This window comes from Martes martes (genome assembly GCF_963455335.1).
Source record: "Martes martes genome assembly, chromosome: 2".
Taxonomy (NCBI): domain Eukaryota; kingdom Metazoa; phylum Chordata; class Mammalia; order Carnivora; family Mustelidae; genus Martes; species Martes martes.
Genome location: NC_137889.1, coordinates 99,149,897 through 99,169,768, shown reverse-complemented (window position 1 = coordinate 99,169,768; position 19,872 = coordinate 99,149,897). Strand labels below are relative to the sequence as shown.

The window sequence follows — 19,872 nt, the reverse complement described above, 5'->3', positions numbered from 1 at the left end:
AAAAGGGGGGGGGGGAGATTTCTCTAAAAAGACAATATATATTTATAGAGAAAAACAAAACAAAACAAAAAAAGGAATTAAGAGTATAGTAAGAGGCATAAATATAACTAGAGAAATCCCAAATTCACAAAATCTAATAGTAAATAAAAAGTAATAAAACCATTCATCAGTAAAGAATGTATTTTAGGTAAAATGCCATGTAAAATTATAAAACCATTTCTAAGCTCACTCTGCACGACAGATATTGCAAGCATCAAAAGTATACTATACTAAGACATAATGACATAAAAAACGGAATGTCAAAGAAATGTGAAGCACTATGGTGAAATTACAAATTATTCTCAGGCAAGAAAACAGCATGTGTCATTCCATGTAAAGTGCAACGTTTTAAAAATGTTTAAAGAAACCTATGCTTACTTACATATCTTCAAATAGGTCAAGGGATATAGCATGAATACATAGTGAATTTTTAGTTCCACTTACTTGTTACTCAGCCTCTACAACTGACCTCCATATCTACTACACCTTTTAAAGCTGCTTTTTAGAAAATATCCCGGGTAATATCCTAATCAAACCCTATCAACACAGATCCTTTTCTCAGTCCTTACCACTCTTTTCCAAAGCAATGGACATTATTGACCATTTAGTCTTTAATGAAACTAGCCACAGGCCAATTCTAGTCTTTCACTCCTACCTACTTCTCTTTCACTGTCATTCAGTGTCATTCAGTCTCATTCCATTCTTCTTCCCCAACAATGGGTCATTCCTCAAGATTCTTAACCTTGGACAAATTTTCTTCTCTCTGTTGCCTCTCAGCCTCCAACCTAACTTGAAATATCATCTCAGGATATTTATGGGTAACTTCCTATTCTAATCCTCTCTTAAAAGTTAAAGTAACAGTTTGTTAAATTTTTTTTTTTTTACCTAGTTTTCACCTAAATATTTTTTTTACCTAGTTTCAGTCAGTCAACAAATATTTACTGCATGGCTACTATGTGCCAGACACTAATGTTAAAAATGTATTCAAAACTTAATGAGAGTCCTTGTCATCAGTGGGAAGAGAATTTAAATGTCCAACTCATCAGGTCCAAAATTGACTGTTCATGTTTCCTCTTCCAATGGATTAAATACATACTAATAGTTCTGCATTTTCTTTATTGCCCAGGCCATACTATATGTCTTTCTCAATTCTATATTCAATTGGTTGGCAAGTAAATCCTGTTCTTCATTTGCAACATTCTATTTCCACTTCCACAGCCTAGTTCTGGTTGGTAAATAATTTCAACCAAACTACAACAAACACTTTCTGAAGTGTTCTCTATCTTTTCATCTAACCCATCCTTCAATCAATTAACAGATTAATTTTCTAAACCACGGATGTGATCTATCTCTTAACTACATAAAAATGTTTCATAGTCCCTCAACAGACAAGTCAAAGTCCAAAAAACCTCAACTTAGCATTTAAGGTCCTCCATTATCTGGTCTTTACCTACAAATACTTTTTTTTTCCTCTGTAACCTACTCTTACCTTACTTTTTGCTCCAGCCAAACATGGCTATTTAATCATCCTTGAGTGGTCTCTATCTCTATGTCTTCATTTGTGCAATGTCTGTCCTGCTAACCCCCATCCTAACAGTCTCCATTCATTTCTACCTTTCAAAAGCTTAACCAACCTTTCGTTCACATAACATCCTTCTTCTAAAACCTTCTTTCCGTGCCCTGAATCTATAATACATGTAAAGGTCTTTTATATCACTTATACTTTATTTCTATTACAGATATATGTGTACGTATCATATTGTTCCTACTAAGGTTATATGCAACTTGAAGTATGAATGTCTTACCTCTGTCCTCCCACAATTCATTGTACATGGGTGATATTCAATAAATATTAAGTACATACTGAATTTATGATAAAATATATATTATAGCCATGGCCCATAAGACAATACGGGAAGTTTTCTTCACTTTCTTACAGAGAGAAATCACTGCCATGAGAATATTTTTTTTAATCACCTTATTTATTTCTTAGAAAGACTTTAAAAAGTGATTTCTTTCCCACCATCAGTCAGGATACCTCTTATGTATGTATCAATTGTTATAACTTCCTTGGCTCCAAATATGAAACTGCTTTACAAGGTTTCAATTTTATGTTATTGCATATACCTAGTAATCAAACACTAAACCTCCTTACCATGGAAGATAGCAGTGCAGAAGGAAATGGTTTGCCTGGAGGCTACCCCGAAACCCATACCTCTGAGACAACCCAACTTTTTTTTTTTTTTAATATTTTATTTATTTATTTGACAGACAGAGATCACAAGTAGGCAGAGAGGCAGGCAGAGAGAGAGAGAGGAGGAAGCAGGCTCCCCGATGTGGGACTCGATCCCAGGACCCTGAGATCATGACCTGAGCCGAAGGCAGAGGCTTAACCCACTGAGCCACCCAGGCGCCCCTCTTTTTTTTTTTTTTTTTAGCAAGAAGAGGACTCATAATATAATTATACTTCTCTGTTCCCAATTCCTCCAAACCTCCATAATATCTACCAACCTGAATGTTCAGAGCCAATACTTTCAGGTTCATAACTGAAAATAATAGATAGGTTTTAAGTTCAACAGTGAACTCACCAAAGATTTATTGAATATCTACCATGTGGAAAGCACTATGGGGTATGCAAAAATTAGTAAGACATAATTCACATCTTCAGGAACTCATGACTAAATGCACAACACACACACATAAACAACTCCATTATAAGGCAGATTATGTAAGTGCTAAAAAGCTTCCAACAAGGTACAGAGTGTTATGAGGAGACTGATTTAATCAAAGAGTATCTGAGAAGCTTCATATGAGAGATGGGTTTCTATCTGAACATTCTGTGAAATCAAGCAATAACATTCAAGATTTTGAAGATCAGTTATTTTTAAATGAATAATTTTAAGTATTTTCATTCTTCAGTATTGCAAAAGAACTGAATTTTTTCTACTGAAAAGATTCTAACTCAACATGTAAGTTAAAATTTTATTTAAATGGATCTTTTAGCTCACCTTGAAATATGGGTAAATGTATTTTACAGGTCAAACTTGAGGCCTATAATTAAGGAGAAAATCTTTGTATGTTCAGGGAAAATTCACAATGTGTTCAATAATCTGAATTAATACTTATTTAAAATTCTACTCCTAGAGAAAAGCTAGGTCTGTATGGGTCACCCAATTTTACATAAATTTGTTTAGCATACCAACAGTACATTAAAAGGTGGGGGGGGGAATTGAACTGAAAATAAAATTCAGGGCCATAGATTCATTTTTCATTCATACCACCTCCTCCTCCAACACTAGCCTCTTCCCAATATATGGCCAAAGGTCTGAAACAGAGCTTGAGGATCTGCTTTTCCAGTAAGCTCCATCGACACCATTTCTAGATTTAGATACTTCCTTGAAGATTCTAAGTTGCCGTGACTGAACTCTAGACGTGTTGAGCACTGTACTGACAGATGAAAACCACACATTCATTTTAGGCTTAAAATAACTTGCACGGAAGGGGTGGGAAAAGTCCGAGTTGACAGATGCCAATGGAGCAAATTTTAAAAAGATGAAATTATAACAAGAGTGGAAGCAAACTAGGAACATGTCTAAGTATGGTATTCCAAATTGCTACTATTAAAAAAAATTTCGTCTTTTAATCACAGAACTCATCAGACGTTTTTGTAATTACTGAACTTAAAACTTCAGCAATATGTTATGAAAAAATTTTAAGATAAATTATATGGAGGTTTAGAAAATATATTTGGTTTTAAGTATCTCACCCAAAACAATTTCTTGAGATTAACCATGCATACAAAGCAACTAAAATCAGATTATGTAGATTAAGGCAGGGAAAGCTGGGAAAGAATAACTAACATGTAAGTTCGGTAACATGTTACAGGGTGCGTTTCCTCCTACAGCAGACATGCGAAGGAACCGAAAAAATGGGTTGAGCACAGCAATATTGCACACTGTAGTCGCCCAACACGAATTCAACAGCTAGCGGTTCTATCCATCCCTCCTCACGTTCCTCGTGGCCTCTGACAAGTCATCCTTTCAACCTATGAGGCTGTCCGTTCTCCCCCATCAAAAATAATCTCCGTGCAGGTTGTACAATCGCCCTGACAAACTACTTGCTCTCACTTCCCCGCCTCGGGGTGAACAGTCCTCAAGATGGGGAAAGGTCGCCCTGACAGGGAAGTTACGCGAAGTGGTCTCTCTCGCGGTCGGACCGAGCCTCTACACCAGCAGATGCCGGGGAAAGGAAGCGGGTGGCCTCCGGAGAAACGGGGATGGGGCAGAGAGGATGCTAGCCCGCGAGGCAGGCTCCGCGGTGCCGGGGCACCGGCTCGGGCAGGAAGAATGGAGGAGGGGAGGCGCGGCAGCGAGGTGCCCGAGAGCCGGGCGGCGGTCCGCCCCGCGGCCCGACCCCACCCCGCGCTCGGGACCCTCCCAGCCCGGGGACCGGCGTGCGTTCCCCGTGCGCCGACTCTCCCCGGAGGAAGAGCCACTGTATTACACGCGTGGATTGGAGAAATCCGGCAACTTTGCGCGAGAAATGCTTCCCACCCTGCAACACGCCGAGAAAGAAAAAAATGTCAGGCGATGACGGGGGAGGAAGGATGACTTACCCATGTTTCTCCCAGAGGGTGAAGAGCCAGCAGGGCGAGGCGAAGGTCTCTGGTGCGGGCGGCGCGGCGCTCTGTCCTCCCTCTACCTCAGTCTCTCCCGCAGCCAGGGAGGGACCCGCGGGGGGCGGCCGCCGGGGAGGAGCAGCTGCTGCTGCTGCTGCTGCTGCTGCAGGCGGCGCGGCCGCGGCGGGGACGAGCGGCGGGGGGCGGGGCGGGGCGGGGCGGGGCGGGCGCAGCCTGCGGCGGGCGCGGCTCCGAGCGGGCGGGCGGCGGGGACGCCGAGCCGGCCCGAGGAGCGCCTGCCTGGACTCGCGGCCCGGGAGGGCCCCGCCCTCTCCACAGAGCATGCTCAGTGCCATCACCCCGCCCCCCTCTTCCCCGCCCCCGAGGCAAGTGAATCTGAGCGTGCGGGTGGGCGTGTTTGCGGACTAGCTGCAGCGCGGCTTGATGGCGATCGCCTGAGGTGCGGTGGATGGGCCAGAGAGGATAGAGCGCGGGTATACTGAGTCCCGAATGCTACTGGCTGGCTTGCCCCGGCTTGCTCCCCGACCCCGCCAACCCACACCCGGAAAACGAGCCCGTGTTCATTACGGGACAACCCTGCTGTACAGGCGGGAATTTCCCGGAGGAGACGCTTGGGTGGGGGAAGCAGAGCGGACATCCTGAAACGAAGCTGGAATGGACGTATAGACGACGAAGCCAGTGCCTCTGCCAGATAGATTCTTGGGGACGCCCGATTTCCAAGCAGTCTGTGGGCCCGCTGGGCGGAGAGCAGGAGGGTGGTCGCTGGGAGGGCTATTAACCTCAGCGGGCTCAGCAGTGGGATAGTGGGGTTGTCTTGGCTGTGACTAGTTTAAAAAACAGAGGTCTGGGCAGTCGAGGAGAGCGATCGCCCCAGGGTTTTCTCAGGGAGTGTGGTCTTACAGAAGCGCGGCCTTCCATTCCCCGGAGAAGCCTGAAAAGCCATTTAACTAGGGTGCCCTCGGGCTCCACCCTACCGGTCTGTGCACAGCTCCGCCCCACTCCCTCTGACGGTGGCGGGAACAGAGTTACCAAGGCAGGAGAATGAAAGTCGGGCCGAGTAAGCGGCAGCCCCGCCCGCCCGCCAGAGTTTCCTTGGTCCGCCCGGCCACGGCCGGTTCCCGGCGCCTCCCCAGCTGCGGGGAAAACCTGAGCCCGGGCGCGCTCTGTGGACGGCGCACTCCTGACTGAGCATGCGCGCAAGCAAGGGGCTGGTTTTCGTTCCTCTTCCCTGCGGGAGGAGGCTGCAGGAAACCCCGTTCTCAGGACCCTGCCTTCCCCTGACCCCTGCTAGTTGTGAGGAGTCAGGTCGCTCTCCCCAGGCAGCAGCGGCCGCACTCCTGCAGGGGAGAGGGCCGCCGTCAGCAGTACAACCTGTGGAAGAGAGATGCTGCATAGCTGAAACCAGATTGCTTTTCCCTTTCAACTTTTTGAATTCAATGCTGATAAAAGGCGCTTTCCCTCCCTTAAGCCGTGACCCTCTCTTACGGTCAGATCAGTTACCGTTTGTATGATACTATAAGCGCAAAGGTCAGAAGTGCCTTTTAATCGTCAAGCAGAGCAGATTTCATGTGAGTTTTCTGAAAACAAAAATGAAACGCGATAACTAAAAAGAGAGGTTTGGTGAAACAAGACAATACAGTTTAATTACAGATGTCCAAGCTGTTAGGTCTTTCTGATCCCTAAAACAATCAGGTGCATCACTCTTAGGCACTTTCCCTTTCCGTGATAGAAGGATGGTTTTGTTGTTGGCCTTAAAATAATCTCACATGCTAAATGAGTTCCCTAGGGCTGCGGATAACTAAGTGTCACAAAAGGTGTGGCTCAGAACAATAGAAATTGTCTCACAGTTCCAGAAGCCAGAAGTCTGAAATTAAAGTGTCCGGGCCATCCTCCCTCTGAGGGCACTAAGGAAGGATCTCTTCCAAGCCTCTCCTAGCTTCTGATAGATCGTTGGCTCGTAGTGGCATAACTCCACAATCTTCACACACGGCATGTCCAAATGTGGTGTCTTTTTAAAATAAGGACGCCAGTCATAGTAGTTCAAGAGCCCAACTACTCTAGTATGACCTCATCTTTAATTATATCGACAATGACCCTATTTTCAAATAAGGTTAAATTCTGAGATACTGGGTGTTAGGTCTTAAACATATGGATTTGCAGGGGACATGACCAAATCCATAACATACCAATGCAAGTTACACACACACACACACACACACACACACACACACACACACACACCATGTTTCACATTCATTTTGGACCTCTCCAGCTCACCATTGGTCCTTTTTATTGCTGGTCTTCTTTTTTGTCTTTCTCTTACTAATCTCTTCCAGATTCTCAAATCTACTTGCTTCATTTTTCCTGTTACTTTCTTTTCTAATTCTGTATTACAATAATTTCTAAGAGCACCTTCCATCTTTCATTTGGATGTACAAATTCAAACTAGCAAAAGCTGCTGAAGCAGCTTTGTGACCTCCCACCTGACACTAGTTTAAGTGCTTTATTTGTTCTGCTTCATTCTACAATCCATTTCCTCAGCACTCCTACTAATTAAAACCATAGGGCTGTCTAGGCATACTGCGTGCAGTGAGTCCCAAAGCACTGATGTATGATGGCAGTGAGACCCAATACTCAATGCTACATGTGGAAGTGGGCTAGTGTAACATCTACCCTTTTACACATAACTAGTTCTCCTCACCTCACCTTTCTTCTCCTCTTTTAGAAATATGACCTTGTTTCATATCTTTACTTTCTGCCTTCATCTTTTTATTCAAAAGTTAGTTGCATGAGGACTTCCCTATCCATTTTATCTAAAACTTCAACACTCCCACTTCATATCCTGAATTCCATATTAATTTTTTTCCTTAGCACTTATCACTAAAATAATAGATATTTTGCTATTGGTATTCACCCCCATTTAAATTTAAGCTCCCCAAAGGCAGAGATTTTTGTCTGCCTTATTTGCCATTGTATCCCCAGTGCTGGTACAGAGCTAGTACGCAGCAAGTGCTCAATAAAAATTTGTTGTATGAATTCTTTCAGAGTTTTTAATCCTGAGAGAATGATGTTAATATTGATGTTAATATTCTTTTTATAAACTCTAGTAAAATTAGATAATAAATATTTTTAGACAATATTAGACAATATATTCTTTTAAGATTTTATTTATTTATTTGACAGACAGAGATCACAAGTAGGCAGAGGGGCAGGCAGACAGAGAGGGGGGAGGCAGGCTCCCCGCCAAGCAGATAGCCCGTCGCGGGGCTCGATCCCAGAACCCCAAGATCACGACCCGAGCCGAAGGCAGAGGCCCAACCCACTGAGCTACACAGGTGCCCCGATAATAAATATTTTTAATAACGATGATGATGACAGCTGCTATCTGTGTCATTTCTATGTTAAACTGTGAGTCTTCTGCTGGGTGGAGACTGGTCTTTGTACCAGTTTATTCATTCAGTCAATAGAGATTGACTGCCTACTATATTAGGCACTATAGTAGGCACTAGTGATAAAAAATAAACTATGGCCCCTAACCTCAAAAAGCTTACATATTAGAAAAATTGCTTTGAGGATACCTCTAATCACTGATTACATAAATAGCTAGAAAATATTCTCCAGATGTCACGGTTTTCCAGAAATAAATCTACTAGTATCCATGTTCAGGGTTAAGCAATAGTTAGGATTTCATTAGACCTGCTGCAAAATAAAGGAGGACATTCTGGCACAATGCAGAGGTTTTCACGTTCTATCTAAAAGATGTATTAAGTATCACAAATGTATTTGTATATCAAGGTTTTTTTGAAACTTGGTTCATGGTTAGGCAGATAGCTGTTGGAGGTAGGGGAAGAAAGATCAAAGAAAATGTTTATTAGAAAAACTCACAATCACTCTATTTTGGCAGGGTTTGTAATATAACTTACCTCATTGATGCACATAACTGGCTGAGAATTTAAACTTGATAAAGAGGTTAAAAAATGATTTAAATTCTTTAAAGGAACTGTACTAGGAGTAGCAGAGCAAGAGGAAGTTGGAAGATAAAAGATAGAATGTTCTTTAAAAGAATAATAGGGAACTGATTGCCTCTCCTTCACAACGTTCTGAATATCATTTAAGGGAATCTCACTGGAGTAGTTAACTGAACTTTGCAGTGATAAAAAAATGAGTGGGCAGTGAACAGTCTTTTACCTAAACTCTTTAATTTCAAAATACCTCTGTGAGCTTAGGTTAGTCTAGGTTTAAACAACAGAAATGTCTCAACCCCTGGCCCGTTGTAACCCTATCCATCCCCCACTTAATATGTTAACCATTTTCTAAATATTATGAAAATAAAATTTTCTTTTTTCATAGTCTGCCACCTCAAACTGACTAATATCTACATATTGCAAACAACTATAGTCCTAGATTATATACATTTTTTAGATGGAACAAAGCACTACAACATCATCTGTTCTGAGCTCAGCAGTATGCTAAGTGCTGTAAGAGATAACTATAGGTGTGTATCGTGTGAAACAGAAATAGGGAACAGTCCATTTTTAAAGTATTTTCCTATTAGAAAATCTCCTAAGTCTATGAGTGCTGACGTATTAAGAAAAAAAAATTAGTCAAAGATGGCTTTATAAGGAGAGGATATGGCTGCATAGAATTTTTGTGGAGAGAGGTTGGAAGAAAGACATCTATTCCAAGAGAGTGAAACAGCATATGCTAAGGCGTAGATATATCATATTTGTAAGACCATAAAAAAGGGTGCATATTGGGGCACAGTTAGAAATAAGATTAGAAATTTAGGATAAGGGACAGATGTGAGGGTTAAAAAAGCCAAGCAAAGGAATTTAAACTTGATAAGGTAAGAAACGGAGTCATTGCAAGTTTCTGAGAAATGTAATAACATGATGAAAACAGTATAAGGGTAGGAAAAGAAGTAATAGGTTAAAGAAAACAATATTTGTTGACAGCATGTGCCATGCTCCCTAGGAATTAGGTACACAAGTGTAAATAAGACAGGTTTGTCTTGAGGAATGTGCAAGCACTTAATGGCTAGGGTGAGGTGTGGACAGATTGGGGGAAAGGGAAAAGGTCATGGAACAAAAGTAAACAAGAGGGATCAAATCTTATAAGGCCTTGATGGCTGAGAGGAGGTATTGGATATTATCCTGATGGTAGCAGGGAGTTACTGAAGGGTTTGAAAGTTTGAAGTTCGAAAATATCATGGTTAAATTTATATTTTAATAGTTGCAAAGTGGGAAGTGGCTAAGAATGAGGTCGAGACTGGAGGCTGGGAAACTATTGTAATATTCTAGGTGTGAGCTGAACTAAAATAGAAGCAATGGGGACAAAATAATGGACAGTTTTTTGTTTTTTTTTAAGACTTATTTATTTGAAAGAGAGAGGGATTACAAGTAGGCAGAGCGGCAGGCAGAGGGAGAGGGAGAAGCAGGCTCCCCACTGAGCAGAGAACCTGAAGCGGGGCTGGACCCCAGAACCCTGGGATCATGACCTGAGAGGAAGGCAGATGCTTAAACTGACTGAGCCACCCAGGCATCCCGGTAATGGACAGTCTTGAGAAATATTAAGGAAGTGGTATTGGCTTGGTGACTAATTAGGTATTGTGTTGTTGCTTATTTTAAATAATATAACAGCACTCTGAGTGAGGTATTATTATCTCAGTTCTACAGATAAATGAAACATGTTTAGAGAGGTTAAGTAATTCAACTTAGGATCTTAACTAGTAAATAAAGGAAGCAGAAGTAAAATCTAAATCTCTCTGATTCTAGTTCTCACTGCAGTGATATGTAGATAAATGTGTTGAGGGAAAATACCTTATATTTTGTGTGACTTCGTCATATTAAAAAATAATACTTTTAAAATATCTTTATCCGAAGATTGTCTTTTTCTTTATTGTCTTTAAAATATATTTTTGTTCCTGTGTCTCTGAAGTTTACAAATATAAAAGACAGAATCTGTATTCTCTAATATTTCATTTGTGAATATTTAACACAGCTACTTTTGATTAGGATATAGGATCATTTATTCTTGAAATGATAATTAGCCAATTTTAATTTCAATTGGCTTTGCCATTCTATTGCATTTAAAGGAGGGGGGGGTGGTTAGAAGCTTTCTTTGCATCTAGGATTTGAACCCATAATGTGCAAGGATTTATTATAACTCTATGTTTTTAGACTCTTGGATAATTATGGGAAAATTTTGCTTGCTTTCCTTCCTCTAAACTTTGAATTTAAGTCAGTCCGTGAGAGTTCATTAACAAGATACAGGCTTAGAAAAGGATGAGGTCTCAGTTTACAGGCTCCTTACCCGGTCTATTCATCTCATTGTATGTTCCACATTTCACAATAATGAGAAAGTTGTACCAAAGTAAAACAAATGGGTGGCTTCAGAGCACCTAGAGAACTGATTGTTGAGTACAATGCCATAGAGGGAAAGAGAGTTCAAGACAAGAATGTTGAGTCCCATTCTACCTCTAACGACCTCTGTGTGTGCTAGTTAATTTTGTCTTTCCAGGGAGTTCACATTGTCTCTCACTCTCAATTCTTTGTAAGAACTGTGAATTATATTTGTCAAGGGAAGAAACCATGAGCTGCCTTTCAAATTTAAGGACTTTTTTTCCCATGGTGCTTGGTTCTGAAAGAGGCGTTTAGCTCTATTACCCAAAATTATCTCACTCTCTACCCCACCTACCCACATACACACATGGTCACCCACTTGCTTGAGAAATTCTTCAAGTCTTAAAACATTTCATTCCTCTGACTGTGAACTGGCCTAAGGCAAAAGTGAGAATAATTAACATTAATTCTGATGACCTTGGGATTATTTATGTGTCAGAAATTTTCATGTAGGGGCACCTGGGTGGGCTCAGTTAATTAAGTGTCTGCCTTTGGCTCAGGGCATGATCCCAGAGGTTCTGGGATCAAGCCCCACATCGGGCTCCCTGCTCAGCAGGGGGCCTGCTTCTTCCTCTCCCTCAGTTGCTCCTCCTACTTGTGCACTCTCTTTCTTTCTCTCTCTCTCTCAAATAAATAAAGTCTTAAAAAAAAATCTCATGTAATACTAACCTCTAATATTAACCCTATGAGTTAGGTATTTTAAAAATAAGAAAATGGAGAAACAAAATATTTTGATTAATTTGCCTAATGTCATATGACCAAGAAAAGGTAGACCTGGAATTTGAACCAGGTCTGTTTGATTTCAAAATCCACACACCTTCCATTTCATTACACTGCTTCATCTCAACCAGTTTCCTAAACCCTAATCTCACCTCCACTGTGACACTGCTTGAGAAGAAATACCTATATTTTGTTTTACCTACTTCTCTACACTGGCAAAGTTACCTGTCTGGTTTAGTTTTTATCTAGGAATAATTTTCATTTCAGAAAATTAACTGAAGCTAATCTGAAGTAATTTATGCCAAAGTAATCTATGCCAATCATACTTTCCTCTTGTGAAACATATGAAAGCATTTTGAGAGTAGCCTTTTAAATAAAATAATTCAAAAAGAGGACTTTGTCTTTTCTTTTAAAGATTTTATTTATTTATTTGACAGAGAAAGAGATCACAAGTAGGCAGAGAGGCAGGCAGAGGGGGAGGAGGGAAGCAGGCTCCCTGCTGAGCAGAGAGGCCAACATAGGGCTCAATCCCAGGACGCTGAGATCATGACCGCATGACCTGAGCTAAAGGCAGTGGCTTAACCCACTGAGCCACCCAGGTGCCCCCCCCCAAAAGAGGACTTTGATTAGATTATCCTTCTTCCTTCATATACTTATGTGTAGCTCAAATCACCAGTGATTGCCCATTTTCTCTACTCTCAGGATTTTTCCAGATTCTCTCATAGTCTCAATCATTTCCTTTTCAGGGGTCTCCTTTTATCCACTTTAAAATTCCCCTAAAGACTTCCTTAAGGAGACATATCCTAATTTAATCTCACCCAACCCCGATTAAGTACTTCTTAGTGTTTATAAATCTTCTGTGATGCAAAAACTGGCTCGTGCAGACTTTAGAGTAGAAAAGCTCCATTAACCAGCATGTCTATTTACCTCTAGTTCACTAATAATTGATTCTTATAACTATGATCCTGAGGGGCTGCAAGATTCTGAAGTCTTAAAGACTTTATAAATAGTTTGCTTAATGTTACTCGTATTTGTTTCCTATGGTTGCTGTAACACATTACCACAAAATTATTGACTTCAAACAACTCAGGTTTATTATGTTATAGTTTTGGAGGTCAGAAGTCCAACACAGAGCTCACTAGGCTAAAATCACGGTGTCCACAGGGCTGCATTCCTTTCTGGAGGCTCCAGAAGAAGATGTTTCCTTGCCTTTTCCATCTTCTAGAGGCTGTCCACAGTGCTTGCCTCTGTGCTCCTTTCCAGCCAGCAATCACATCTTCTCCTACCCTCCTGCCTCTTTCTTTCCCTTGTAAGGACCCTCCTGTTATCTCAGGCCCTCTAGGATAATCCAGGATAATCTTCCTATCTCGTGATCCTTAACTTAATCACATCTGCAAAATCCCTTTTGCCATGTAAAATAACATATTTACAGGTGCTAGGGCTTTAGATACAGACATCTTGGTGTGTGTGTGGGGGGGATTATTCTACCTACCTGAGTAGTTAATATTAAACTTACTTCGTTATAGCAAATATGTAAAAATTAGTAAAAACCTATATGTATAGATGATACATATGTGATATGTATATGTGAGTATACTCGATAGCTTATTATTAACTAGTTCTCTAATCATGCTGGAAAACAGACTTTTCTAACTTTTAATTATGTATCTATGCTTTAATCAGTTCATGGATTTTTGTCTTTCCCATTCCACTATCCAGATCCCCTTTTGATGTTTTTTTATTCCTTCCTAGAACCTAGTAAGAGTTCAGTATGTATAAGTTCTCGATAAACATCATTGATTGACCCTTGTATTCTTGACATAACCATCTCTCTAAGGCATTTGCACTTTCAAAATCCGATTTTTATGATAAACAAACCAATTCCCAGTTTTCTGGGACCAAAACAATTACAGGAATATGAAAAAATCACATGGAAACTTATTGGAAATAACACTTTGTAATTATCAGATCAGCAAGCCAGATATTTATTCTAGGTTGCTATTTCAATGTAGTCATTTGTTTATTCAACAAATACTTATTACTAGCCTACTATGAGCTAAGACTTGGGGATATAGGAGTTAACAATGAAGACTTGTTGGGCGCCTAGATGGCTCAGTAGGTTAAAGGTCTGCCTTCAGCTCGGGTCGTGATCCCACAGTCCTGGGATCGAGTCCTGCACTGGCCTCCTTGCTCAGTGCAGAGCCTGCCTCTCCCTCTCCCTCTGTCCCTCCACCTTGGTGTGCTCTCTCGCGCTCTCTCTCTCTCTCTCACACACATGCTTGCATGCGCTCTCTAATAATCTCTTTCTTTCTCTCTCGCTCATGTGTGCACTCTAATAAATAAATAATATCTTTTAAAAAAACAGTGAAGACTTGTTTCCTTGTTGAGCACATCTGAGTAAGGAGGATAAGCAAGCAACTAAATAAACAAACAAAACATAAACATGTGGTAAGTACAGTGAGAGAAGGGGATAAAGAGCTGTAGCAGACAAAAATGGCAGCGAGGAAGTAACTTTATGTAACACTGTGTGGGGAGGCCACTCTCTGAACAAGAAAATTAATCTGAGACCCGAAGATTGGAAGCAGATCATGCAAAAAACCAGAGCAGGCAGGGGGAGCTGCAAGTGCAAAGATCCCGAGGAGGAAAATTGTGTCTGTGTTTTAGGAAGTGAAAAAAGGCCAAAATAATTGAAGCATAATAAGTAGGGCAGAGTGACCAAAAAATGAAGTTGCAGAGGCAGTGAAAAGTCAAATAATGCAGAATTTGGGGTTTTAATAGGCACCAATAAATAAGAGCCCATTGTGTCATCCCAGAATTTAAAAATAAGTGAGGTATAGGATTTAGGAGTCAGATTAAATGGAGGTCAAACTAGCAGCTCTGTTACAGATTCTGCTGCTGGGTGAGTAGAGCCAAATGGGCTTCCTAGTACTCCTCCCCCTGCCACTGCCCTGAACAAACCAGCAAACCTGTTGTCCCAAACAGAGCTGAACTGCAAGTTTTCCCTTCACGGAGAGGCTATTTACTAAAGGGCAGAGGAGAATTAAGCCATTCTGAAGGGAAGAACCCTAGAAATCTCTGACCACACATTCTCAGTTCCCTCTCCCCAACTCACCAGTGAGATCATTCCCTCTATCTCTCAGGGGAAGGAAGGCTTACTATGCATGAGAGCGGAGGGGGCAGTCTCTGAGAGAAAACAGGAATATGTCCTTAATTTTCTTCCTTCAGAGAGAAGGTTCTCTCCTTCCTATGAAATGTGTGGAGTGGAGGGGAAGGACAAATACCACCTTTAGAAATCCCATCAGATGGGTCTCATAGGCCATGTTACAGAGTTTAAACTTCATTTGAAGTACAGTTTACAATTTGGAAAGATCACCTTGACTGCTGTGAGAAATGAAGAGCTGATGGGGAGAGATCTGTGAGAGGTGATGTGGCTTGTGCCAGGCTGGCTGTAGTGAAGAAGGAGAAAAGTGAAAGGATTAGAGGTATAGAGGTAGAAAGGCTGGGCTTGTTGATGGCTTAGATTCAGGCAAGAGAGGAAAGGAAGAATTAAGTGTAAGTAATTACGGCTAATTGCAGCTGAGCTTTCTGGTTTAAATGACTGGATTGATGGTGGTGCCTTGTATTCAAACGGGGAAAACAGAAATAAGAAGGCAAGAGAATCTTATCCATTGGATTTGGCAATGAGAAGATTGTGGGTGATTCTGTAAGAATAATTTTTGTGAATACTGGGAAGTGAAACCAGACTGAGAGTTTGAAGAAGGGCTAGTAGGTGATTGCTTGTGTGCATTTTTAAAAGAAGTACTACTGCGGAGACAAGCAGAGAAATGGCAATAAAAAGGGGGATATGGGATTTAAAAAAATTTTTTTTTGTTTTTACACTGAAGTGGGTGCTGTCTCAGTGATACAATTTAGACAGCATAGTTGGAGGTGCGAAAGCTTTGAAAGGCAAGAGGGGATGGGACCCAGAGCTCGCAGTGGGCTGAAAGGCCCGAGAGACAGTCACCTAAAGTAAATTTCTGTAACAGAAGTGAAACTGCAGATACAGGGGAGGTTGTAGGTTTGCTGTCAGGAAGATGGGGAGTCTCCACTGAATAACTTCTAGTTTATTTATGAAGCATGAAGGGACAACATTAATGGAGGGGATGCAGAGGAGATCTATTTGAGGGGAGAAGAGATGGCATGAAGTAGTTGTGTCCAAATTATGAATGCGAACCTAATGCAGAAATTAGTATTTCGGGCGGTGTTGAATATCCATTTGAGGTTTGTCATTATCAATGAAAAAATATAGGTTAGTCTGATTGTGCTATTTCCTTCAACATTTCATTGCTTATTGGAGATTCTGATGTGGCCAAAGAACTGTTTCCCTGTAGTTAGTAGCACATATGAGGTAAAAGGATGAGATATTTGAAATTTATATTTCAGAGGTGGTTCAGTTTACAAGTTCTAAGGTATGACCATGGTTGCAGGTGGCTGGAGAGGAGGAGAGGAATAGTTAAGAAGTCAAGGAACTGAGAGGAAGGTTATAGGCTGAGTCATTCACATGGATGTTGAAATTACAGAACACAATGACAAAAGGAGGAATGGAGTGTGAGCCAGGGGCTAGGTTATCTTTGAGTAAAAGGAATGGCCAAGAGATCAGCAGATGGCAGCAGCATGATTTAGGAGGGGTATAGCCAGATGGCATAAGCTTCAAGAGAGCAGAGGTCTCTGCAGGAGGACAGTGGGGAGCAAGGAGAGTACCTACTCAGTTTATTGGCCCTATCATAGGTGGGGTGTGAGAGGAAAAGCAGCTGTCACTTGAGAGGGCTGTAGGGTAAGATGTCCTCAAATGGAAAGTCAGTGTTCAGTCGAAAGATGGAAGGTAAAGTTTCTAGAAGATTAAGAATGTAACAGAGGGTTTTATTATCAATGCTTCTTGAAAAACCATGCCACAACTCAGTGGCTTACAGTAATAATTTTATTATCTCTTGAGATACTATAGGTTGACTGGGCCCAACTGGGTGATTCTTCCAATTCTTAAGTTGACAGGTGGGGTTTAAGTCACCTGGGATTTGATTTGGCTGGAAAATCCAAGTTGCTTCATTCACATAACTGGTACCTTACTGGTGGTGACTGGAAAGCTAGGGGCAACTAGATTCCCCCAGTTCTCTGTAGTCTCAGGGTCTCTCCCTCTCCACATGAACCTCCCAGCAGTGTTGCTGGACTTCTAACATGGCAGCTCAGAGCTCCCAAAAGCACAAAACTGGAAGCTGCCTGACCTTCTTGAGGCTTAGATGAAGAACTGGCATAGCATCACTTCTGCCATATTCTACTGATTAAAGTGAGTCACAGGGCCAGTCCAGATTCCAGGGAGGAAACTCACAATATTATTGATACCAGGAGACGTGATCCACTGGGAGCCATCCATGGAGATTAGCTACCGTAAGAAGTTTGTTGACTCAGACCCAGGCTTTTAAAGGGCAGAGTGGAAAGATTGAGATGGTACTGGAATTCAGTCAGATTCGAAAACAACAAAGCAGTATGGGAATGGAACAGCAGGTTGAAATGGATAATGAAGGCACTTGTACTTCCAAAGATGAGTGAGGTAAACAGGAATCTGAGGCATCATGGGGTTGGTTCTACTAAAGCAGTCATCTCCAGATTTCTTGTTGATTTTGCACTCCTGGCTAAAAAATGTTAAACATTCCTCATACATTATAATCACATAATTATTAATTATATGTATTTAATAATGCCTACTATAATATGTATTTTATATAACAAACAAAATAGAAATTAAGAATGATGGGATAAAACAAGATTAACTAAATAATAGTTTCCATACTATTTCATTCTATTTATCAGTTGTTCAGCAATCTCTTTGCCCTTTCTGGTGAGAGCAATTTGGTTGACAATGCAACATCAATTTTAAAACTCTTGGTTTAATACCTCGTGAGATAGTGTCTTAGAGGTCTGGTTCTAAGTTCAGTTTATTCCCTGTTGGTTTTAATGGCTATTTTAGCTGAAAGAGCTATCTCACAAAAATAGGTACAGCCAGATGGAAGAAGTGTACCATTAGTTGTGTTTGCTAAATCATGATACTTATTTTTCATTCGCATCCCCAATTATGCAAAGGGTTTTGTTGAAATTCAGCTAGCAAACATGTATCATCCCCAATTATCAGTCAGTTGTTCTTGGAAACTGATCAGAACTTATTGCAGTTTTCAAAAACCATCGAAACTACTCATTTGGAAGATTTTAAAAAACCATTTTAAAAACTCTATTTCCACATTTTTAAGTGTGCAGATATTAAAAGTTTTACATTAAATTGTTTTTGACAACAAAATTACATAACAATGAAACATTTCCAAGTACCTATTTTCAAAATGCTCTCTCTGTAGCACAAATGTCTTTGAAGAGCAATTACTTTCCCCTTCATTATTGAAAATGTCACCTTTACCTTGAAGAAATTGATTAAGAGTATTATTTTGTTTTTAAAAATATCTGACTATCATATGTATTCATAGAAAAGGTCAGCAAATTGGGCACACTTGTCAAGTTTTTTTTTTTTTTTTAGATTTTATTTATTTATTTGACAGACACAGATCACAAGTAGGCAGAGAGGCAGGCAGGGTCGGGGGGAAGCAGGCTCCCCACAGAGCAGAGAGCCCGATGCAGGGCTCGATTCCAGGACCCTGAGACCATGACCTGAGCCGAAAGCAGAGGCTTTAACCCACTGAGCCACCCAGGTGCCCCTCGTCAAGTTTTTAAAAGATAAGTATTACCGGGGCACCTGGATGGCTCAGTGGGTTAAGCCTCTACCTTCGGTTCAGGTCATGATCTCAGGGTCCTAGGATCGAACCCCACATTGGGCTCTCTGCTCAGCAGGAGCCTGCTTCCCCCTCCCTCTCTCTCCCTGCCTCTCTGCCTACCTGTGATCTCTGTCTGTCAAATAAATAAATAAAATCTTTAAATAAATAAATAAATAAATAAAATTTGGGGGGGGGAAAAAAAGGTAAGTATTACCCAGCTTTTAGTTGGACAATCCTTTCTATGAGATAACCAGTGAACTGGCTACCATGTGGTAAAGAGATTTTCATGGTCAGACCTTGTCTTAGACAAAATATACAGAATCTCCATTATTATTTTAGAGATCTGATCTTATAAAAATGAACCACACTGGCAACACTCTGTGTAGCACATAAATTCTGGTAAATACAACACATAGAAAAACAATCAACTTCTGAGCACCTCCGTGACGACCCCTGCAGGACCCCATTGTACCTGCTATAGTATTTGACTTGTGGAACATTGAGGTCAGTAGTGCATTAAGGATTAGAAAAGTATAAATACCTTCATATTTTTTAGACACAAAATAAATATGTGCCAAATTTACTATTTTATTCTTGCTCCCCATGGTTTTTTTGAACACCCCACCTTGGAAACCATGTCCTTTGGGTAGGATGAAGAGGATGGGCACTTGGTTCTAGTGATATGGTCCTAAGTAAAACAGTAAAACTAGCTTTGGAGCTATTGGTCCTTCTGGCAACAGTTGGTATAGTGGAGTCTTCATGCCAAAAAGTCTCACTGCAATACAATTCTTAAGCATCAACTATATGCAGACAGTGGTTGTAACAATGACTTTCACATTGGAAGATGAGAATTGGAGTAAGAGAGGATGAAGAGATTAATACTGCTAGATTATTTTTCTCACAAAATTTTTTTCTAGTTTTATTTTTTCATTTTTTAAAATTTAAATTCAATTAATTAACATATAATGTATTATTGGTTTCTGAGGTAGCAGGCAGTAATTCATCAGTCTTATATACATCACGAGTCCTCCACTGGTCACCCAGTTACCCCATCCCCCCATCTGCTCCCCTTCAGCAACCCTGTTTGTTTCCTGTGCTTTAGAGTCTCTTATGGTTTGTCTCCCTCTCTGACTTCATCTTGTTTTATTTTTTCCTCTCTTCCCCTATGATCTTCTGTTTTGTTTCTTAAGTTCCACATATCAGTGAGATTATATGATAGATGTCTTTCTCTGATTTATTTATTTGGCTTAGTGTAATACCCTCTAGTTCCATCCATGACATT

General features: G+C 40.8%; 1 protein-coding gene across 3 annotated transcripts in view; it reads right to left on the bottom strand.

The window, feature by feature from the left end:
- RAP1GDS1 (Rap1 GTPase-GDP dissociation stimulator 1) overlaps positions 1-4,842 on the bottom strand; it is a 168,718-nt gene extending 163,876 nt beyond the window's left edge. For all 3 annotated transcript variants that reach the window (XM_080797553.1, XM_080797554.1, XM_080797555.1), the window contains exon 1: positions 4,655-4,842. In XM_080797553.1, coding sequence (XP_080653679.1) covers positions 4,655-4,658 — 4 coding nt within the window. In that variant the 5' untranslated portion in view covers positions 4,659-4,842. The remainder of the gene's footprint in view (positions 1-4,654) is intronic.
- Between the last annotated feature and the right edge of the window lie 15,030 nt (positions 4,843-19,872).